This window comes from Aythya ferina (assembly GCF_964211825.1).
Source record: "Aythya ferina genome assembly, chromosome: 4".
Lineage (NCBI taxonomy): Eukaryota > Metazoa > Chordata > Aves > Anseriformes > Anatidae > Aythya > Aythya ferina.
Window position 1 is genome coordinate 19538908 of NC_140300.1, and position 23983 is coordinate 19562890.

A 23983-nucleotide genomic window follows, 5' to 3' on the forward strand; every position below is an offset into this window, starting at 1 on the left:
ACATCCCTGGATCCACTTGCAGTTTTTATGCGGGATTTATTGGACAAAATCATTTAGGAAACGGGAGCAGTGTGGTTTTTTTCACCAGAGTTATGTTCGAACCGCCGCCCACGGGCTGGAAGGAGGCTGCCAGTGCCCCGTGGAGAGCTGGCAGCCCCCAGGACAGCCTGTCCAGCTGCAGCCCATGGACAGGGCACTGCCTATCCGTGCTGGGGGGCATAAAAAAAAAATAATAAAAATAAAATAATAAAATAAAAAAATAAAAAAAACTTTGGCACCGCGGAACTCTTCAGCCGGGAACCATTTTCCACCCGGCCCCCGCGGCGGCGGCGCGCCCCGCTCCCTGCGTTGCCTGGTAACGTCCCCACGGGCGGCGGTGCGGCGGCCAAAGCGCTCCGGGCCGGCCCCCGGCGCGATGCTGGACCCGGACAGCGGGCTGTCCCTCACCATAGCGCGGATCGTGCAGCGCCTGCAGGGCTCCAGCCTCCACTCCCAGCTCGAGCGACAGGCCCGGGTGAGCCCCGGCCCGGCCCCAGGCCCGGCTCCCTGCCCCCCGGCCCAGCGCTTTGTGGGGCGCGGCCCGGGGCCTGCCCTGCCCTCCCCTCCCTCCCCTTCCCCGGCCGCTCCCGGGGCTCGCTTTGTCCCTGTGAGGCTGAAGGGTTTCGGGGCGAATCTTGGGGCTGCCCCCTTCAAACCTCGGCCGGTCCGAAAGTGACCGGGTTTGGCTTTTGTCTGAGATTTTCAAGGCTTGAAGTGCCCCCTTACCATAGAGAGCCCCCTGGGAAATGAGGGGTTGCTGTAAAGAGCTAAAAATAAGCGAAAAACTCACTGAAAGTGCGTTATGGTAGCTGGGAAAGCAGTTTGTCTGTGGTAACTTGTCTGCGTTTGAAACCATATTTTTATATTTCAGGTGAACTCCCTTTCAGATATATTTTATTTTAGATTTCATGACCATGACAACACAGTAGTGCTGCTATAGCTATCAATGCATGCACTGAAATCCTTTGGGTTTCATTTTATATAATCTTGGGGTTTATTTAACATTTTGCAAACAGTGCTTAAAGTTGTGCAGATTTGTTTTAGGATAGGATGCCCATTATCTGCCTTAGTTCTGCTGGGTTTTTAAATGAAATGAGATTTTCTTCTCTCAGCATTCCTAAAGGCTTCCCTAGCAAGAGGCATTGCTGTGTGTCTTTTTTGGGGGGTTTCTTTTTGTTTGAAACACCTGCTGGTTGGCTCTCCAAATGCTTTTTTAAATATATGTCTATCTGCCTGGCTCTTGTTGACTGACTGCTCTCAAAAAAATGCGAGTAAGCAAACATGCATGACTTTAAGGAGGCTAGATTTATAAAACAACCTAGGTGTTGGGTTCCTGCTACGTTCTGGGGAATTCAGCATCCCAAATAGATGGCCTGTCGTGATGTGTGGAGAGTTAAATTCAAGACCTTGTCCTTGGTAAAGGCAGCGATGGGTTTTCAGAACAGAGCTCTTGTTTAACAACTCCGTTACTGATTATAATGTAATGTTTGTGCCCATCTCTGCTTTTATTCTCTCTTCTCTGTCTGCCACAAGGCCTCATTTCACAGCCATCTGGTACCTAGCATGTTTTTTTTAATACACAGGGAGGTATTTATGTGCTGCTGGTGGATGGCTATTTTTCTGAGCACCAGGTGGGCAGTCTGAGGACCTTAGCAGTGCCCCTCTGCAATCTGATGTCTGAAATGGCCCTTAAATATCTGCATCCCTCCCTGATTCTATAGCAGGTTGGCACTGACTCGATACAAGCTGAAACTGCGTAATCTAACAGCATGAGGGTAACCTGTGGAGTGAATAAATCCCAGTGTAATGGTCACTGTTAAATCTGTCCTGATAGCTTCACAGAACAGAAGAGAAGAACTTGGTGCACGTGTGGACGAAGGGCAAAGAGGAGGAGGCAAATGTTCAGGCTGATTCTTATAGTAGGTGTTTGAAGAATTTGTAGTAGAAGATTAAGTAAGAGCTATAACTCAGCATAGTCATCTGAAAGACTGGAAGGTCTTTAGATATACCAATAAACAATTTTGCAACGTTAAAAGTCATCTTTCAGAGCCTGCACTTTAAGTTAATAGGGCCAAAAGTACATCCCCTTTGTCAGGAATCTCTATGTTCTGCTTGATCTTCATTTTTTATAGACCTTGCATGCATTTATGTTTTTTCTTGTACAATATAGACTTGTTCTATCTATATTGCTCATCGTATTATCTCTGTGCTGTGCAATTGCAAAGGCCCTATCTGCGCGTTCCTTATCTTTGCTCCATCCCTATTTAGCTATATGGAATTTTGAAGGTTTCTGACTTTTGCCACTCTCCGTATTAAATTAATGCTTGATTTCTCTCCCATTGCCTCCCATTGGAGTGCTTCTGAAGTTGCATTATCAAATTCAAAATCTTCACCGTTGCTGTGCATCGCACCCGAACTCCAGTTGGTCAGTAGGGCATGGAGGATTTCTTTGTTGGCTGGTTACCTTTCAGTTTCTGAACAATGCTTAGTCTCCACTGCTTACAGTGCTGAGCTATCGGCGGTCCCTTTTTTAGTTAAAATTAAGTTACTTTTTGAAAGCCATGCTGTATTTTGAGAAATGCATTGAGGCAGTGTGTCAGAGTAAAACTTATTGTTTTGGATATTATTGCTACAGTTATATTTTACCTTTACAGTAATTGATGTTTATATGTCAGTGTAGAAACATGAGAGTTGGAATGCATCATAAAATCTGGTATAATATTGCCTGATACTTTTAAGGTGTCGTGTAGTCTCGCCAATGTTATTTTAACTTTCAGCAACAACTGTTTTGTAAACTTATCTCTTCTTTAAAGTCTAGGAAGGAGAGCTGAGAATGAACAGTTTCTTTCACCAGTTAATAGAATCTGTGGGAAAACACAACTTCCTGACATTATTTGTGAGAGATGATGGAGTAGTCCTGCGGTTATGAACTGATCGTGCCAGCGCTGCGTTGGACTGACACTGGGAGCCCGCGCCTGTGTCAAGGACTGTGATGTGCAATCTCTTTAAAATTAGTTTGGTGTGGGCACCAAATGATTTGCTGTCACAGCTCTGGCTCTGTGGGTATCAGATAATCACATTTTTGTCCCAAGGAGTGAAATAGAGGTAGGGTCATATGCTAGCTAGAGGAGATTGGGAAAAGAAATGCTAGGTTGATTTCTTAGGTTGAGTTTCAATATATTGATGATGTGCCTGCACTTAATACCAAGAGATTAATGCAGGAAAGAGTGAGTATAGTTTTTATTTTGGGTCGTGTTTGAAAGGAAATAATAACAGTGATAAAGTACAGAACTATTAGCTAATAGCTTTTCAACGGGTAGGAGTGCTGCTGGGGCCATTGGAGTTTCTGAAGAGAAATCTGATTGCAATTTCTCAGGCACAACTTTCAGAGTGTGAGACTGTAACCAGATTTGTTTGGTTTTGTCTTCATTCTTCCCTTTCTGAAATGTTTTAAGGTAAAAATTAGAGGTGGTTAGAGAAATGTGAAATCTTCAGACAGAAAATGGAGTTTGAAATCAAAATTTCGTGTAAAACCTTGCTGTTCTATGTTGGGGGGAGGGCAGAATCTTCATCAGTGAAGTGAGAATAAAACTGGAACAATTGAGAGATCTGAAAAAAGTGTCACCTTTTAACAGAGATATTTAACAGAACATCAAAAATCTTTGCTCTCTCCAGAGCCCTAATAGGAATCTGCCCAAGTTGCCTGGAACTTCTAATGGCCAGGGGCAAATAACAAGTTAAGGTTTTAAAGAAAAATTAAATGAAAAAATAGTAATAAAAAAGCCTAAAGAACTTCCCTAAAACAGGAGATGAGAATAAAATGAAGGGTAAAGGTTCTAAATTATATTTGAAATCAAGCAAGAAATAGCCACAGTCAGTACAAGGAATCCCTCCGGGCGTTTTGTGCGTGGACACTTTCAGATCTGTTTCTCGTAAGATGCTTGTGGCAGGAGTGCTTTAAGGAGAAGCCATAGCAGAACAAGGTAATGGCTGGCTGAGGAGGCTAAAAGTGGAAATGTGAGGTCTAAAGACCTAAATTATCAACCCAAGTGAGAGGTAAGGGACTTCACAAGACTTCAGCTGGGGCAAAGAAAGAGAGGAGCACCAGGAATGATGCTTGTTGAAGCTGCCTCTGTGTGTGCTTCTAGAGGGAGTGCAGGTGAACATTTCAGGGAGCTTCACGTCGAGTGAATGATCTGCGAGATACCTGCAGGTATGGTTTTCATGGCACTTTTTCCCAACAGTTACAAAAAAAAAGTTGATACAGATTTCTACTTAAGTAAAAGATCAAATTAAGAAAGAGAATGTTTCTGTGAAATGTAGCATTTATTTAATAAAACTTAGCAAGTAAACACAGGCTCATGAGTCATCAGAGATAATTAATGATTCCTTTTCGTGCATCGCATTTAACAAAGAGCTTGCTATCCCCTTCTGATAGAGCTCGTGCTCTGGTCCAAATGGCTCAGCAGTTACATCTGCAGTGTAATGAATTTTAAATTGAATGCAATTATGAATACTTTGAACAGATTATGGAGTTCACAAACAATGCAAGCTTGATTTGCAGATTTATTTTTCTTAGTAATGTGGATTGTATATGTTTCTCCTTGCATTTTGTTTGCAGCGCTAATCTTGTATTTAAATAAAACCTAGAAAATTAATTAAAACATCAAAATTGCATTATTAAAAATGCATCCTGTACATCTTGTGGGAGAACTTAACGTTTGAAGCTGTTGATTATGTATGAGGCTATTCGAAACTCTGTTTCAACTACTAGATTTTTTTAAACTTGTTTCTACTTGTATGGGAGAGTTCACAACACTTTCACCCTTAGTGTAATTACTGTAGGAATGTGCAAGTACTGGAAAAACGTCAGTGTGTTCAGGGTTCTCTACTTCCTGAAGGTCTAGTTATGCTCAGAAGTATTTGTCTTTTGCATACAGAAATATATAAAATAAATACAAATCGCTCCCTTAAATTTCTAGGATTTTTAGGTGTTTAGAGTGTTTACACTGAAATTGTCGTAATACTTGAAGTGGTTTTGAACAAGTCAGCTTGATTCTGATAAAATCTAGTTATGGCCAAATTGAGTATATGGAAAAGGGAATTATTTTTTTAGCCTTCATTTGATTTCAGTCTGTTAAAGTTGGACTACACTTGGGATAGTGTGCATTATTGTAATTTGGGAAATAATAGCTATGAAAGCTAAAAACATTGATCGCTTGTGCAAAGTCATAGTGAAGACTAATAAATGCACTGTTGGTGTGCATACTTGTCTAAAACAGAAAGGTGTTGAAAAGGGATGATGGTGGATAGCCAGTAAAAATATTTAGTGTGTAAAGTTAGTTGCAGAACTGGTTGCATCAGAGAAAAACAAAAAAAGCGTTCACCTGATACAATTCTACAATTCAGTATAGTTGGACCAATTGTCTGTAGTGATTATTTTGGGGGAAAAAAAATAGCTTAACACTGGTGTTATGCTGTGATGCTTTATTTTGTTGAACTTCCTCTATGTAGTGTGTTGCTGATCCTCTGGCCACTTTCTTACACTGCTTTGAGTGCTGTGCCTTAGGGGCTCATCTGTCTTCTTGCATGATCGATGCTGCTTCGATCCTGATGGCTGAATGCTATTTCCAAGTTTAGATGTTAATTTGCAACTCAATTTGTCCCTTTGTGTTTGCTTGCTCTACAAATCAATTTTCTACACCATTTTCCAACTAGGAAATGCTATCCTTTTGTTTCAGTGTTGAATCTCTGGATTTTCTTCCTTGCTGACATGCAAGTGCAGAATCTGTAATGCATTTAGAGTATCACTTATGATGGTGACTGCCTGGATTTCAACAGGATACCTTACCAAAATCAGAGCTGTGTGCAGAATGTAAATACAAAGGATTGCTAGTGGTACCTTATCCACTTTGAAGAACTTTTGGCAAATTGCTGAAGTTCAAAACTACTTTCTCTGCTGTACAGCTGAAGGATTAGAGTGCCAAGAAATGTCATAAGGATGGCTTAGGAAGAAATGCCCAACAGCCAGTTGCTCCTTGATTTGTAAGGTCTGGACCAAGACTGCGGATGAAGGTGGACACCCAGCCCTTGAACTGTGGTGTCCAAACCATAAGAATATGTACAGTGCCAAATCCTATACGGCCTTAGACTGGAAAGAAAAGCAGTAGACATTAACCTTTTTTAGAAATACTTTGTTACTGTTTGCTCAAATGTGCTCCACGCATCTCTTTCTCCTTTTAGAACTCTGTCTTGGCCTGGTTGAGCCACTGGATAGCATCACTTCTTCCCTGGTCTGGCTGTTGTTTTTTGCCCTCACAGGTTTTTGACTTCTATTGCTCCGGCTCCTTTACCCTGCCTTTGATAGACTCCTGAAAGATTATCTTTTCTTTTTTTTTTTAATCTTTTATCAAGATGTGTGTATTGAAATTGGAGACTCTGCTTGTGTGTACCCTGCATTTTGGTCATGCAGGAAATTAATTCAATTCATCAGTACATCACCTCAAGGTGTTTTTTCCCCCAATAAACTGTAGGCAGGCATTTTTATCAGCATAAATCACAGTAATGTTTTCTATAGAAGAAAATTTTGTTAATGTGTTTTTCATGCTACCAAAAAGCCATAGTGGGTGAAAATGCAAACAGTATCTCAGCAGTACGTTGTAATGAGCAGTTTACACGCAAACAAAACCTACCAAAATACTAAAATGGTGTTTGCAACATAATACTGACAACTATTAGGAAAATTAACTAATAGGAATAAGTTGAAATCATGGAATGGCTCAGGTTGGAAGGGACATTAAAAAGACCGTCTAATTCCAGTATTTTTGCATTTGGCTATGTTACGCAGACCTGGGATGTGTTCTTCTGTGTTACAGCTGTCGCAGTCCCGAGCTGGCCTGGCTGCCAGGTACTCACATTTCGGGTATCACATCGATCAGCAATGCAGTACGCAACGAGCCCATAGCAGCAGCAGCTGGCATGGCTCTGTGGCTCCGTCTGGCACTGTAGGGGTCCATTGATTGTAATCAGAAGGAACAAGAGGAAAGGTAGAAAGGGGGCTTGGGAAATGGGAAGAGGCTCAAGGGATCACATCCTGAAATGAGAAGAGTGGGACAGAAGTGCCCTCTGCGGAAATGAACATAATTTGGGGGGAAATTTTCATGTTTCTTATACAAAAATTTGGCTCAGTAGGGTGTTTTGCATTCAAGAGAAAGAAAAGGACACAAGAAATGGACTAAAATATAAAAGTTGTAATAAATATTCTCTGCAGCATGTTTGCTGCAAGCAGAGCTAGCTGTGAAATAGGAACTGACTGAACAAAGGGGCATGAAGCAGCGAAGGTAACAGGTGGATGTGAATTGCTGGCATAAACCATGGAGGTTTTCCCCAAAGAGCTGTCCTGCTTCTTTCCTGACTGCCACCCTACAGCATGTGAAGGGTTCCCTGCTTTGGTTTTATCTCTTCTACTGCTCTGGAGCTGCAGTGTACCTTGGTGATACTGTGTGGCCTGACAGGGAAAATGGGAAGCTTTCCATAGAGGCTGAGCTCCCTTTTCCCCTCTCACAATATCCCGTGTCAATTTCCAGGAATCCACACACACACACACACACACAAAAGGGGTCTGACATCGATACTGACAATCTCCTTAATGAGCCAAAAGCCCCAATTTTGCAGCTTCATGTACAACAGGGAATTGAAATATTGTTCTCTTGTCTGCACATTCGTCACTTGGTGCACTGTTACACTTTCAGGGCAATCAACAAACTTGTTAGTACATTGTACAGCTTTCTCGTTGTGATTCATCGTCTGTCAATGAATTTCTGAGGGGGTTTTTGCATATCTGGAAGTGATTATTGAAGCGTGTGTATACTACAGGACCCACAGATAAATGCCCTGTGGACTGTGGCATTAAAATTGGCAATACTTAGCCCAGGAGACAAAATTTACCAAAATATTCAGAAAGAACTCTGAAGTAAGGCACAAGGTGCCTGGGTTGAAGTATGTTATTATATTTCGAATACATACAGGGGAGGCACCAAGCCTGCTTTTAGTGATGGTCCTTTGCCAGCATTTGCTGTGGTGCTGAACAGAACATGTTTGTCATTTGATGTGAGAATCAAGCAACTCCCTGCATCTTATGGTTTGTCCTTACAATGACCTTTCCATCTCCAAAAGCATGCTTGCAGCCTCTTTGCTGTTGCAGTCAATGCACCCAATCCAAAAACCTTCATTACCTGTAATAGCAGGGTGGCCTAAAAAGGCAAAATGTTGATGCTCAGTCTCTGTGTTTTAATCCCTTCCCCTTTTCAGCTGGCTGTATGAAGGAGCGAAAGCTTGTCGTGCTGTCAGCAGTGCTGTTAGTGCTGGCACACTGCTGAGGAGCTGGCAGTGTTTATAAGCAGCATGATTTATCATAATAGAATCAGCAGCTGATATGGCTGCAACACTGCTGAGTAGCTTTTGGTAAGCGGTATCTCAGATTTCTAGGTAGCTGATGTGGCCATATGCTTCGAACTCCCCAGCACTACCAGAGCAAGGCATGTAAGTTTCACACGGAGCTCCCAGTGATATTTTCAAGTCTGCAGACAGGCTTGCTCTTCTTTTCCAACCCTCTAGATTTATCCTTCAGTGCCAATTGGTTATGGCTGCACTTCATGTTTAGGAAACTACGCGTTACAGTCACTTCAAGAAATTCCTGGGTTTCTGACTGATGTCCTTTTGGAGCTTTTTGGTCTGTTTTTCTTCTCTTCTTGGTCTGTCTACAGGAAGAGATGCTATAGCAGCTGTTCCTGCTGCTGCTGAAAAATCTGCAGCAACATCTTCATGGTAGGGCTGTGGAGCTGGTTGTTGGCTTGTGTCAAGTGCATTTCGTTACAAGGGACTGTATATACCTTATAATCAGAGCTGCAGAGGAGAATGTTTGGTCCACAGCTTTTAGCTGAAGTTTGAAGATGGCACTTGTTATCTGCCAAGATAAGCGAGAAGTTGTGGAATATTCTCAGTTTGATCCTTTCATGTCAGTGACCAATCCTTTATTGTGTAGAAACTGGCATTTGTGCTATGTAGGGTGATTCCTCAGAATGTCAAGCCTGTGTGCCACTGGTAGTCCCTCTCCTTTTACCAATGTACAGCTTTTATCACTGATGTAAAAACAAAGATTGATTTAGGAAAAAGTTGGCTGACATTTTTGACTGTAGCTACCACCTTCAAGTTAGTAGGAGGCAGTTTGCTGTGTAACACTAAGCATGCATATTTCTTAATTCATAACTTAAAATACACAGATTCTTTTAGTTGAATGTTTGATGCTTATTAATTTATTCCTTTATGATTTTTTCACATTAGATTAGCCTACACAAACCTGAAATTAAATTGGAATCACTGAAAGAAGATATTAAAGATTTTCTGAAGACATCAGGTTTGTAATACTTCATTCTTTTTACTAACATTCAACTAGATGACCTTTAAGGTCCCTTCCAACCCAAACCATTCCATGATTCTATGAAAAGGAAGAAGATGGAGTCTTGTAAGACTGTTGAACTTTTTATAATTTTCTGTCTGAATTAGCTTATGTATCAATTAATTGTTAGCTGTGTTTTTATAAATAAGACGTAGTCAATAGAAGAAAGATTGTAGGTTGCAGTGTTCAGTAAATCCAATGGAATGAAATAATTAAAATTTACAGTAGGTTTAAGCATGACTGAGACCTAGCCCTTATTTCAGCAAGACACATCTTTGTGTATGGAACTCATAACAAAAAATAGTTGTTTTTACTTTAGGTGTGTTGTGATACATGTAGTTTAAAATTTGAAGTTGTCTTTGAAGTTGTTAGCACTTCAACATGGAGATTGTGTTAATTCTGGATTGTGTGAGGCATTGCTAAAATATAGACAAATGCAACAGGATTTGTGAGAACTTTTATCAGATTATTAAACAGGATAGAGCAAATCAAGAGGGAAGAATTTCTTGGATTACAGCAACATTTTGAATGAGCCATGCAAAGAAGTAATTTTATCACTTTACAAGATACTGGTAATTTTTTTTAAGTTATGAATGATACAAGAGTTCAGTCACTTTATAAAAATGAAAACAGCATTCATGGAGGTACTCTTGAAAAGTTTACCCCTAGGTAAATTTCCAACTTCCTTTGGAAGCTGTAGGCTATGTAACTATAATGTGAAGATTTGGTAAGTGATACAAGATCTGTAATCACCAGGAATGCTGTGTCTATTAATATTTATAGTTGTTTTAACAATATGTTTTTGAAAAACTACAAAATAGTTATTTAACCAAAGCTGTATTATAATTATTTGAATAGCAGATGAAAATAAAAGATATTCAACCTTTATACAGACTTGAACTTGTAGTTGTTCCTACCTTAATTAGGTTCATCTCTTCCTGTCTTCATCTCTTCCTGTCTGTCTGGTAGGTAGACGTGAATTGAGACAGGACAGAAAACTCTAATGATTCTAAAGCAACCTCTGATTCATGTTCCATTAGTATTAATTCATAAAGTTGTCTTCTTGTTTTTTATTTCATTTTAACAGGTTGGGAAAAGAAGCTTCAGAATGCTGTTTATAGTGAACTCAACGTGTGAGTTTATTTAGTGTTTTTATTTAATAAGTTCCATTTATGTGATTTAATTCCTTTATGTTGTTACGCTGATATGTTGTTATTATCTGCAAGATCTGTCATACTAAGGGTGCCAACCTCATTTCTATTTTAAAGGACCATTATTTTCTTATTCATCCTAGTGAAAATACTGGACTCAAATGTACAGTTATTTTTTTGTTATTTATACTGCAAGTGCAAGAGTGACCTTACCAGCTAAAACTTGGGGGACACTTTGGGAGGCTTTCCCAAAATCTTATGATGGGGACTGATTGAATGCATTTAAATAAATGAAAATTCAGGCTATGACAAATGCTTTTGGTAAATTTTATTTCCTGAAAGATGTTTGAGATAGTTAAAAGTAAGCCAGAGGAAATGTTTGGCAACAAGTCACTGGTTTTAGTACCAGAAGAACTCATGTTGTAATGTTACTAATAGTATTACATTCTCTGTGTCCATAGGAAATTCTGAAGAAATAATTTTTAACATAATGCTTATTTTTAGTTTTGATCACCATACACAGTGTTTTTACTAGTGTTCTCATAAAAAAATATATGTTTAAGTTTACAAGTAATTAATTAAGCAAAATAAAGATCTGAACATTTAAAATGTACTATGCTTTCTTCAAGGTTTCCTTCACCCTGTCATCCTGCAGCACCTCCTGAGCATATGAAAGAACCATTAGCTTATATGAGGAAAGCACAGGTTGGTTGTTACCAATTTTACGGTTCTTACTAGATCTTTGGTTAGGCTATTTGACATTTATTTCAATTCTAACATTATTGTACAATTTCTAGCATTTGTACCTTACAAAAAATATGTAATTGTATGTGTGTTAAAGTTAATAATGACATTGTATATTTGATATTTTATATACATAGCAAAAATGCTCAAGTAATTCTCCAACCATGAACGAAGTAGGATATATTGGCAGGTAGCTGAATGTTACAGAATAGAGACCATGTAAAACATAACAAGGAGAGTTTGATTCTGTTGAGAAAAAGAAGTGTAGATATTGGTCATTTTACTTAGACTTACAAAAATACTATTTTGAAAAGATACAGGTAGGCAGTTTTGCAATGAAAGTCAACAGGCTGTGCAGATCATGAGATCTTCAGGAAGAGATACCTTCAGTACTTAGAAATGTGAAAGGAAGGTGAAAACTATAGAGATAAGGAGGTTAAGAACTGTTGAAGGAAAATAAGAGAAACAAGACTGTAAAAGATTGAGCAAAGATATTGGATGTCAGGAAAATAATATTTTTACTTCATTGGATTTTTTTTTACATGCCATTTCAAATAAATAAAAATTCCACATAAAGCTTTTTTTTTCTTTCCATATTCAAGAGTACGATCTAACCAGAATATTTGTGGTGAGGATAAAATTGTATTTAACTCAGCCGTGCCTAGAAATATATTGCAGTATTCTCTTATAAGTTATTCAACAAATTGTGTTACTTTTTTCAATCATCTTGTTGCTTATTCCAGTAAGTCTTATCTTGCTGCCCTGGGTTTTCAGTCTGTAGCATTTGGGGACAAAGATTGTATTAAACAAATTTTCTTCTGTGATGTGGAATGCGATGCCACAATTTACTTCCCCAAAATAATCATTCGTATCAATTTACTAATGCAAAAAGCACAGTAGTGTTTATATATGTGTTTATATATAAAACATATATATTTATATGTTTGTCTGAGCAAGTTTTGTTGGTTATTATTTTATAAGGTGTATATAATACTTAAATTGCACAATATTTTTAGCACTGTGTGGAAACAGCAGTTCTTCTGATAATTTAGGAATGAAAAGAAGTCCTTTGTTTACTTGTTTCAAAGTTTCATAGATCTATTTCAGAGTATTAGGCATCCCTATCTGCTTCTAAACCCTTTCCTGAAATACAACTCTTCAATAAAAACATACAAATCCTTTTCATAGGAAAATACTGATAAATGGTAACAGTTGCAAAGTTGCATAAATACATGGTTAGGGAATTTACATGATGTTTTCTAAGAACACCAATTTATATGTGAGAATTTGATTTTCAAGATGCACTCATTTATCACTGTAAGTAGTAGGCCTATAAAAAACCAAGGATGATCAGAGCAGTAGAATCATAACTAAATTTTATTTTGTTACTTGTTTGAATAAAGAACAGCGAACAATATAAAATGTTTTTGAAGTCAATTTCCTTGACTTTGTTTTTGTTTACTTAAAATATTTGGAAGTAGCAAAAATGCAATTATACAGATTGCTGATACCTCTGGGGGTAAACTAAAAATAGAAATTTACTCATTTATTTCCACTAGGTATCAGAAATCTAATTAATGTTTTGAAGGTAGAAGACTGGTTTTGTTTTATTTGTAGGTAGATTTTGTTCATTTTACTTGTCTGTAAAATCCCAACAGTTGAATATTTTGATGCTATCCACAAAACTTGTCCTAGCAGAAAAATGTTTTCCATGTACGTCATATTTGATTTTTGTTATTCACAGGCACTGTTTAAAGTGCTATTTCTATTGTTATCAGTTTGCTGGCATTTTCTTTATCCTTTTCTATCTTAATTAATTTTGGCCTACCTCAGTATTCTGGAAAGAAGGGTAATACTGGCTGAAAAGCATCTTATTTTGATGTAATTTATTGAAATTATTTTGAATGAATCAGTAATTAAAACTATTTACTTTTTTTTTTTTTTTTTTTTTTTTTTTAACAGTAGATATTAAAATGTTCATAATTAACCCTTCTGCTTTTCAAATTGGTTATCTGATTGGTTTTCTGATTCTTTTCCGGTAACCTGAAGTTTATATACTGTATTCTTTTCATTATATCAAAAGAAAAACAGCTTTCCTGAAAATGATAGAACATTAAACAAACCTCTTCCCACCTTGTTAAACAGCAGAATTATTTCTTAAAACTTAGACATCTTAATGCATACTAGGTGTTAGCACTAAATTCTAGGATTAAAAAATATGGACTTGGCTAACTTGCTTTATCTGCCCAGCAGAGACTGGTGTGAGTTGAAAAGTTCTCAAATCCATTAGACTCCTATATTTACTGTTTTTTATCTGTATTTTGATGAGGTGAAATGATTGCAAGCCTTATCAGGTATTTGTTTCACTCTTGGGGATCACTAGGAAAGCCTTTGATTGATTTAGGAAAACTGCTGCAAACAACAACATAGAAATGAAGTGGACAACGTAAAGATAAGAATAAACAGAGCTAAAGAATAAGAAGCTGAGTGCAAAGAAATGTTAGGAAGTGTTTCGAGTCTAACACCTCCCATGCAGCTATGTTCTGATTGTGTCGTATATAGATCTTACAAAGTTCACAATGAGCCAAACACTATAAATCTCAACAGGAACTCTTATCATGAAAGTCCCATAAATACATAACTCATAAATTTGCAATACTGTGTTTTAATCCATACAGTTCCTTTTTCCTGTTTTTTTAGCTGTAAGCCAGGAGCTTGATGTTTCAGGTTGTATTCTGACAGAAAAGTAAATCAAGTAAATGTGAAGAGGAGATAGATTGCTAGATAATAAATGATGTCCCAGCATCCACTAACAGAGAATAAAGAGCAAGAAAACAGGAAAGGAGAAGCCCATTCTGTGTTGGAGTAGGTCTTCCTACCCTGTTGCTTGAAAGGTGTTGCTTTCCAGATTCAGGCAACATTAAATCAACTAGCCATCCTCAAAGGAAGCTGAGATACTGTACTGGCTCTGGAGAGCCCATGTTGTTAGGTGCTTATTTTTGTTCACCATTCCTCGAGGTTTTCTTCTGTTATTTCAAAATCTATCTCTAGTGAAAAAAATGATATTTTTTGTCTGACATTTGTGCAGCAAGAAACGTAACTCTGGGGGATCTTTTGCAGTACAGTGTTCCTTCTTGAAGGTGTGGCAGTTCTTAAACCTAGGGTATTGGAGTGCATTCACAAAAACAAGAATTCTAATGAACTACGTAAGGAAATCTTAAGGGTAACTCAGTGTTTTCCACTTGAGTAGCATCAGCTACGTAGCTAAAAATACAGGGAACTGAAAGGATAAGTTGTCTTCCAGTGGCCTGCGCTTTGGACTTCGAGGAAAACAGAAGACTATAATTGCTTATATGCTAACCAGTTTGTTCCTTGCTCCAATGGATTCTTTACCTCCACGCTTCCAGCCAAATCTGTGAAGACCTTACTGAGCCTTGCTAAAACAAATCCTCCCCTACTGCTGCTCGCATTTGCCTCTGTCACTCTTTGCTCATTTTCAGGTCTTGTATGTTGAAGAAAGTCAATATATAAACAATAAACTTGATTAGAAAATTACCTTGGAGTCCATTACTATATTCAGTATTGATATTCTGGTAGGTTTTTTGCCTGACTAAGACCAGATTCCCCATGTTGTACATGCTATGCAGAAATACTTTCAAAAAAGCTTTCTCACCTGTATGTTTAGATTTACAATATAGAGCACTCTCCAGCCTTGTTTAAAATGTGAGTAATACTACCATTGATTTCAATAAAAGCATGGGTACCAGGAACTTTCTAAAGTCTGATAGAGATGCAACCATCCATATTCTGATTTCTCCCAGAAGAGATAAGAAATCCATAGGGTATTTTCTTTCTTGAAACAGACTGACTGACTCTGAAAAATTTTTAAATGACAATACTACGTATTAAATTTTAATGTTGTGACTGCTAAAGATCCACTTAAAACATTTTCCTTCAGTAATCAATACATCTTCCTTAGTTTCTAAATCTCTTTGAGAAAGTAGAGTTCATGAGCATCAGAACTAGAGCAATACTAAGATATTTGCTAGCATATCTCCTCTTTTAGAAATCTTCAGGTTTGGATTAGAGAAAATGTAGCCAATGATATCTGTGGCCAGATACCTTGAATTCTACTTGCTTCTAGTTCTTGTTGGGTACTCTGAAAGAATTACATTGCTATCTAGTCTTCTAGAAGAAAGAATTTTGGGATTCATAATAGTAGGGAAAAAAATGTAAGCAATACTAGTTAGTTCATGCAGTTCAGATGTATTTCTTTTTAGTTTATTTGTTGTCTACCCAGTTTCATTTAACTTAGTTCATAAATGACCTTACTATAGTATTAAGATACATCGTTTGTAGCCATAGCGATTCCAGCAATGTGTTTTCTTGGTGTTAAATTTATTTATAAAATTATAGGAATCATCTTTAAAATATATATGTAATTCCCTATCAGTGAAATGAATTGATGATCTCTGGCTTTTACTTTAGCCCCTTGGCATACTGCATTTTGTTTCTACTCAGTGCAGGAAATTCCACTGGCCTGTGGCACTTGGGAGAGAGGAGGAGGTCTTTTCTGGAGGGGTTGTGTGACCCTCACTTTTATTTGGATTTGGTCGCTTTTGTTTGAATATCTTTTACTGGGCAGAATCCTGAAGGCTTGAAGTGTCCAGATAATATTTATTACTAATGTGTTACATGTTTGATGCAATAACCCAACTAATCTCTGGTCAGTCATACCGAGGGTATCAGCCTCCATTCCTCCTTGGTGTGAGCTGGTGCTCAGTCTTGCAAAGCTGCTATCATCCACCTCTGTGCTTCTTTTGTATTTTTTATAATTTGGCATGTCAATGCTCTGCAGCAAAGCAGGGTTCCATAAATGCTTCATTCCATCCATGAGAGAATAAACAGTTTGTGTCGTGCTGTTGTGTAATTGTAGCATTTGGAAGGCATTTAAGTACAGTAATGCAGTGAAATAAAAATATGATATAGAATATTATAAAATTTATGGTGATCTGGAAAACATTTGTTACAGTCAATACTTGGTCTGTTTTGTTTATGCAAGAGAAGGTAAAAGGATTACTTGATTGTGAGAAAAAAATCACTGGTAATAGATAGCTATTGCATTTGATGGAAAATGTCATAAGAGGATCATGTAAACGGAAGCTAAAGCAAAGCAATTATAGATAAGATGTAATCTTTTCTTTCTTTCTTTTTTTTAAACAAAAACCAGAACATTTGAACATCTGCCCTTCCCTTCGTTTGCTTCCTGTCTAATAAACTGCAGCCCATTTTGGAGAGAACTTTAAGCTTGAGGAGCATGTGGTTAGATGGTATCTAACTGTTGTAGAATTTGTGTCTAGAGATAATTACAAATAATAAATAGAGTTAAATGAAATTAACAGGAGTCTTTGCATTTGCTTGGTTGGGGCTTGACTCATCATCCACAGAAAACTAAATTAAATATAAACCCCACCAGTGCTGTTGTAGTCACAGAAGCAAAATCTTAAGTCAGCTGACTAGGAAGTCAGTACTAGCTGGCATTAACTTCAGAGGAATTATCCACAGATCAGGCACCATATGGTAGGCTCAAAGTCTAATGCAGTAGTCAGAAGAATCTGATTGCTCTTTAAGCTGTCCACTTGCTACTGAAGTATTTTCTACTTCTGTTTTTCTCTTTGATATGTGAACTATTTCCTGAGCGTTATTGTAGAACTACTACTCTTTCACCATTACAGAACACCAAATTTCTAACTTTTTAAACTTCTGAGAATCATTATCATCTCAAATATCTTTTGTAGAGAAAGACTTGCTTTCTGTTCAGGTCACAAAGCGGAGGAGGCGTACTTCATGCGTAGTTCATTGTCCTGCTCATAATCATTTTTTATTCTTGAGGAATTTGTTAGATGTGGAAGGAAGCTTGAACATTAGGCATATGTCAAAAATCAGTAATTGTGGAATGTGTGCTTTTTGAGTTTTGAAATTTGAATAACTCACTTAACTGGTTCTATATTGTGATGTAGATGATAAAATCTGTTTGCTCTGTTGTTTCCATTTAAACAACCATGTAAATGTTTTTGCTAACATGAATCAGTGACTCTTGCCATCCTTTCTTATATATGACTTTATAAAACTGCATATTGTCAGTCATGGTAAAATTGGAGGGGGAAAAAAAGAAATCTTATGTATTTTTTTTTATTTATTTTTTTTTTATGAATTTCAGGGAAGCTGGGAGAAGCGAATTCTAAAAAGTCTAAATAGCATGTGCACTGAACTCAGTATCCCACTAGCACAGAAGGTAATGTATTCCCAACTTTCTGTTGTCAAACGGTGTTTTTCTGGAAGTTAAACCTGGTCTTGTAAGCTTGTGTTCATTGTTCATTTTGCACACGGTTATCAAGAGCTGCAAGACTGGTATCCAAGTTATTTTAGTACAGAATAAATTTCAGAGATTGTGGCAGTGTTTGCTTGAGCTGAACTTGAGAGAAGTCTATAGTCAGATCTTCCTCTGCTGTTGCACAAATTAGCCTCTTGAGGGAGCAGCATGTTGGAGAGCTAATTGGCTTTTAGCAGAGCATTCCTGTGTGCAGGCTCAGCTGTATAACTTAGAGCTGCATAGCCTGTGTGCAATATGGATATACTTTGTTTACTGGCCAGCAAAGCAGCAAACTGCTAGTACCGACACATCATTATTGGTTTTATTTGTCTGCATTCTGCATTTCTTCATTTAGAAGCTTTAAATTTAAATATTACAGAACTGGATTGTAATGTCAGAATGTTTTGTTCTTTGCTCCTGTTGCAATATGTACAATTTTTCTCTACACTATGTAGCAAAACCTCTATAGTTCGTTATAAGAGATACAGGGTGCAGCTGGTTTTACTTTTCATGGATGGGAATTTGAGGACAAAGTCTAGCAGCTCTAGCGAATAAGCAGTAAATCCTCAGTAAAGGAGGTAAATCCTGAAACCGACTATCAAATAGCCTCAAATTCATTAGCATACTCATAAAACTATTAAATTGCCACCTTTTCAACCTTTAATTGGAACCTGGGACTTTCTGCAGAAAAAGGTAACTTCAGGCTTGGAACTGGATTTTAGCAAAGTAAGTTTGTGCTGCCAGTGCAATCTGTTTTTAAAAGTGTTACATTAATTTACATATTTTTTTTACTCATTCTCTTAAAAAAGAAGAGTTACTTTCTTGTGTCTTTCAGAGGCCTGCAAGTGAGCAGAAAGAACTGCTTAATAAATGGAATGAAATGGGAACTGATGAACCAGGTAAGATCAACTAAAATTACATGCATTAAATATTTGTACATAGAAAAATGCCATATGTATCTTATTTATCGGTCAAAGATTAATGTAATAAATGCAAAGTAAACTGATTTCAGTCTTTTTTTTCTGATTTGTTATGTTTTATTATGCATAAACATTCACTTCATTGTGATTTTGTTTCAAGTTACTGAGCTAACTCTGAGTCAGCACTTAAAGGTTATGGCATAATACTCATTATGATGCTGTAGAGATTTATACAGCAAAGGAGTACCCCTTCTAGTGTAAACTCAAGCTAATAGAAAGAAAATGTTCAGAAGTATGGATGATTAAGCTCAGACATTTTATTAACAAAATATAAAAATAACACTTGCACAGAATAATCGATCATATCGGCTGGGAGAGCAAAGCTAAATACAGTTAGTTAATTCCCAAGTTCTCAAAAGAAATGATTTTGCTAGAGTAATAGTTTGTATCCCACGGAGTACCACCTACACAGTGACCAATACCTTTCATGGATTGCTGATGACAAGTCCCTATTTTTTATTTGACTATAGCATATTTCATTCAGCAATCTTCACTATTTTTAAACAAACAAACAAACAAACAAAAAAAACAACACCTATTTTGAATATTATATCACTCCCGTGTCTGAAAGTGGTTCAATCTAAAAACTTGCATGGAATCGATAAAAGGCTTTCTAGGGCTCTTCACTTAAATACCAAGGAAAACCAAGGCACTGACTAATAGTAGCATAATCTTGGAGAGTGTGTTGTAGTTGTAACTCTGATATTTGTCATGATGTTATTTTAATCTTTGCTGTAATGCGTTATTGAAATTGCTAAATTGTGTTACAGCTATGGGAACATTGCATGCATTTTTAATCTCTTTCGGTTTTAACATGTAATCATTGAAATCTTATTTCAGATCTAAGTCTTTTCCGGCCTGTTTATGCACCTAAAGATTTTCTTGAAGTAAGTATCATGAAAAAACTCAGTGATTGAATTGCATCCATTATAGTCTTTTATGTGAGGTGGGAAAGGTAATTTTTAAGTCTCAAGAAGACTGGTAAGCAATACAATTTGCTATTATTCCAAAAAAGCATGATTGGTATGATGGGGATGATTGTACATTGAGTGATATAATAGAAAGCTCATAAAAAGGATTTGCAGTATCTTTTTTTTTTTTTTTTTTTTTGGCAATTGTCCATATGCATATTTACACTGAGACAAAAACTAGTAATAGTACTGCCTAGTACTCCTAGAACGAAGTGTGAGACCTACCCATACAATTGCCCTACTGTGTTACAGTTTGCAAACCTTTTGCTACTAAAGGGTCCTTCTTTCATTCACGTTAGCTTTTGCAGCTTATTCAGGGTCTTTTCTCTTTTTAAGAGCACCAGTGTCTGATTGGATCATTAGTTAAGGTTAATATCTTCTATAAGAGTAGCTCCATCTTATTTAATTCATTTTAGATTTTAAACGGCAATACATTAAGCAATAAATAAAATAAATTGCAATGTGTGAAGCTGATAGACTGATTTCAATCAGTCTAAAGGTTGGTTGAAATTTTAGGTCATGTATGACGAATGTGAAAAGTCAAACGTAACAGAACTCTGTGGAATTTGAACTCTTTTATCTATAACCAAATGATATCATTACAAAAATGAGATTATGTGATTGCTGAATCTTTAAAGTCCAAAATGACAGTATTACTCATCATTTTGCATGGTTCAAGCACGAAATGTCTTAATAAAACAGAACTTGCTTTACCAGCTATGCTTAGAATAGGAACTAACAATGGAGTAATAAGCCTTGTTGATGACAGTGAACTTAATGATGACGCAGTAGGAGGTTTGGGGTTAAAATGAGATTGAAAATAAAATTTAAAAAAACTGCATCTGTATATTTTGTCAGTTATACAGGAACCAAATCATCAAGAACATAACAGTATAGATTTATAGAGTTAAGATGGCCTCCTCATTTGCAGAATAAAATGTAGATGTCTAATAGTGAATCATCAGTCAGAGTCAATGTATTTTAATGTTTGATGTGATTTAGTACAAGTCTAATGGAATGTCTTTTGTAGTGGTAGAGAAAATGTATCATATTTCTGATTTACGTATGAAATGTTTCATGGTTATGAATTGCCAGTACATTTCTGAATCCAACAATAAACTTTCTGTCCATTGTGTTACATTTCTAGAGTGCTTCTTGTCCAATTAGGAATATCTGAAATTTTTAATTAAACAAATTTTAATTTTCGTTTTCCATCACTGTCCTAACAATCAAGTTATGTATTTAATCTTGAGCTTACAGATGTTTGCAGATGAATCCATTTTCATTTTGGACTTATCCAGTGACCGTTTTTTAAAAAATATTTTCTTTCCAGAGTTTATTACGTTAATCTTTTAATTTACAAGTCTGATGATGAGTTTATGTGATATTAGAATACTTAGAAGACTGAGAATTACAGAGATAGATTGTTGTAGAATTTTATAAGAGCAAGAAACTTATCTTAGAAAGTAACCTTGTCAGCTTAATATTATAATATCAAAATATATACCCATGGAATTAGAGTATGTAACAGACGAAATTCTTTTATATAGTCCAGTTATTTATCTTGACATTGAGTCCTTGTCTCTTAAATTTTACCCTTACTTTAGATTTTTAAATTTGTTTAAAAAAAAAAAAAAGTCAAATAGAAGGAAGTGCTTAGAGTTATTGTTATTTAGTAAGAAATTATTGTAGTAGCAAATTGTATAGTGCTTTGATTGAATGCTACATAGGGTTGCCAATGTAAGAACACGAATAAAAATTCTTTCAGAAAAAAAAAAGTAGTGTTATAGAATATTCTAGATATTTTAGCCATCAGGAGGATATTCTTAAGTGTTCAAATAGCTTTGATGAAGAAGCTGATTTTTTTTTTTTAAGACTTCACTATGTAACCAGCACTTAATCTCATATGAAAAATGATTTCTGTTTTTTTATTTCATAATTTGGACTTAGTTTTCAAAGTAGAATATGTTTGCATCCTGAAAAATTTGGCTCCTTTGTGATTTTGAAAAGTTGATATATGGTCTGATGTAATTTGGGCCTGTACATATGATAGTTTCAGGAAATGGTCTTATGCCAAATGTACTGTTTACAATACAGATGATTTTGAGAAAATTTCTGAATGTAAATTTCTGAAAATGTGCAAGGAATGACAGAACTACCATTTTTAAGGTACTGATGAACCTTCGAAACCCAAATTATGAAAATGGAGAACAACCTAGTTTCAGAAATCATCTGGGGCTAATTCAGGTTCCTCTAAAAGTTAAAGATATTCCAGAATTGGTAAGTATAGTCTTTCTTACAAGAGGTTTCTATAAAAATTAGTTTGCCTTGCTAATGAACAAGATTCTAAACAATAATAACATTAAAATTGAGTTAAATTTCTCCTTTTGAAACTGAAAATCAGTATGAACATGTAGTGGGTCAACAGTTAAAACACAGCATAGAAAAGTCTTTTTAAAAGTAGTTTTTAATGGAAAATGAAATATAAAAAATAAATTGTCACTTGGGAAATTTCCATTTTGTGCCACACCACTGTTGATTTGTGACAAAAATATGTATATTTTCTTCATTTTTTTTGGTGTGAAAATAAACTCTAAAGACGCATTTTATTGTAATGAATTCTGTCGTTTTATTTGAGCTTGCACATGATCAAGTAAGATGACAATCAGTGTCTGATATTCTCTTAAAGTAATTTTAAATCTTGTTATACTGTCAGACTGTAAATGGAAGGAAGTGCTTGAATACAACTGTTATCATTGGAGGATAAGAGAGCTTTTCTTAAGGCTCCACTGAGAAGGTTCCTGAGGAGTTTATGCTATCCTTAACCTGATCTCTCATTTCCTACTTTATTACATACAGGCATATTTCATAGTCAACATGAAAAATGACACTAGACTAAGTATTGATGTGAGATTTTTCTCTTTTAAAAACCTGGGATTGTGTTTCATATATATGGATTTAAAAGAACTGTGTTTGGTTTAGAAAATATTTGCATTAAACCTTTCAGAAGAAATCTCATGATTTAGAGAATTAAACACTACTAATTACTTTGTTATGGTTTTGTTTTGTTTGTTTGTTTGTTTTCAGAAAGAAGATTTCAGTGAACTAGGCTTAAATACAGGACAGCTGGGTATTGATGATTCAGCACAAGTGCCTCCTGGTTAGCAAATGCTGTGTTTTAGTCATTTACTTAGAGAACTAATGCATAGAATACAGTGCAAATATCAAGCAGCTTGTGTATTTTTTCCATAATGAACCATAAATATTTATTCTGCACCTATGAATTTAATGATTTTATTGGTAAAATACAGCTAATAATAAGCAACATCAAAAATACGAAGGGTCGGATTTGAAGATTTAAAATTAGCATATTTACAGCTTGAAAATATGTTAATTTCAGGTGTTTGAACACTTCAGGATCAAGTCTGGAGGACAAACTTTTCTGTCTCCAAAACTGCAGAAAATACTGGTAAATCTTAAGTCAACCCTGCAGTGTGACACCACTAATGGATACATATAACAGAAACATCTTCTGTTATTTTTTCTGGTATACAATTATTCCTATGTGAACAGGTCTTAAAATGGCCTCTCCATGTAAAAATGGAAAACACTGAAGTTATTTTACTTTTTAAATGGAAACTTACCTATTCGAAGTCTTGGCTTTTGCAGTGTAGTGCTACTTTTGTATTTGTGTCCTTCATATGAGAAGAAATTCTTTGGTATTATTTCTTCATATTTCTTGGAAAAAGACATTGATGCTGATGCAGGTTAGTTTTTAGTGACTTTGCATTCAGCTAATTTTTACTGCTAGTGATGTGTAGTAAAAATACAGAATACTTTACTGGGTTGAGTGTCATTTTTTCTAATTTGTTTTTTGTAGTTCATTTGTATTTCTTTATTTCCTAGAGTTCTTTGAAAATGAACATGTACGTGTTGGACAAAAAGGTACGGATATGTTTTCATTTGTTTAAAAAAAACACCAACAACAGAAACCTATGAGTATTATGAATACAGTTTGTACTTTCATATCTCATATTCCTTTAGAATTTTAACAAGCTGGGCAGACGAACAAAACATAGGCAGTAATACCATTGTAATTTAGACAAGGGCAGAAAAGCAAGCATTGCAGTCTACCAGTAGCTATCAGATAAAAAACTCCACAAATATTTCATTAAAATGAAATAGGAAGCATAGACACATAACTTTCTGGTGATGACTTAACTTATGCTGCTACTGAATTTCATTTTAAAATCACAAGACTCTGGACT

General features: G+C 36.2%; 1 protein-coding gene across 3 annotated transcripts in view; it reads left to right on the forward strand.

Annotated features, from left to right (window-relative positions):
* Positions 1–351: 351 nt before the first annotated feature.
* TBC1D19 (TBC1 domain family member 19) overlaps positions 352–23983 on the forward strand; it is a 45556-nt gene continuing 21924 nt past the window's right edge. For all 3 annotated transcript variants that reach the window (XR_014692214.1, XM_084516689.1, XM_084516688.1), the window contains exons 1-10: positions 352–514; positions 9382–9454; positions 10584–10629; positions 11277–11352; positions 17612–17686; positions 18600–18663; positions 19585–19631; positions 21885–21995; positions 22803–22875; positions 23622–23660. Coding sequence is in view for 2 of the 3 variants with exons in the window: in XM_084516689.1 (XP_084372815.1) it covers positions 416–514; positions 9382–9454; positions 10584–10629; positions 11277–11352; positions 17612–17686; positions 18600–18663; positions 19585–19631; positions 21885–21995; positions 22803–22875; positions 23622–23660 (703 nt within the window). In the remaining variant the exon portion in view is untranslated. The remainder of the gene's footprint in view (positions 515–9381; positions 9455–10583; positions 10630–11276; positions 11353–17611; positions 17687–18599; positions 18664–19584; positions 19632–21884; positions 21996–22802; positions 22876–23621; positions 23661–23983) is intronic.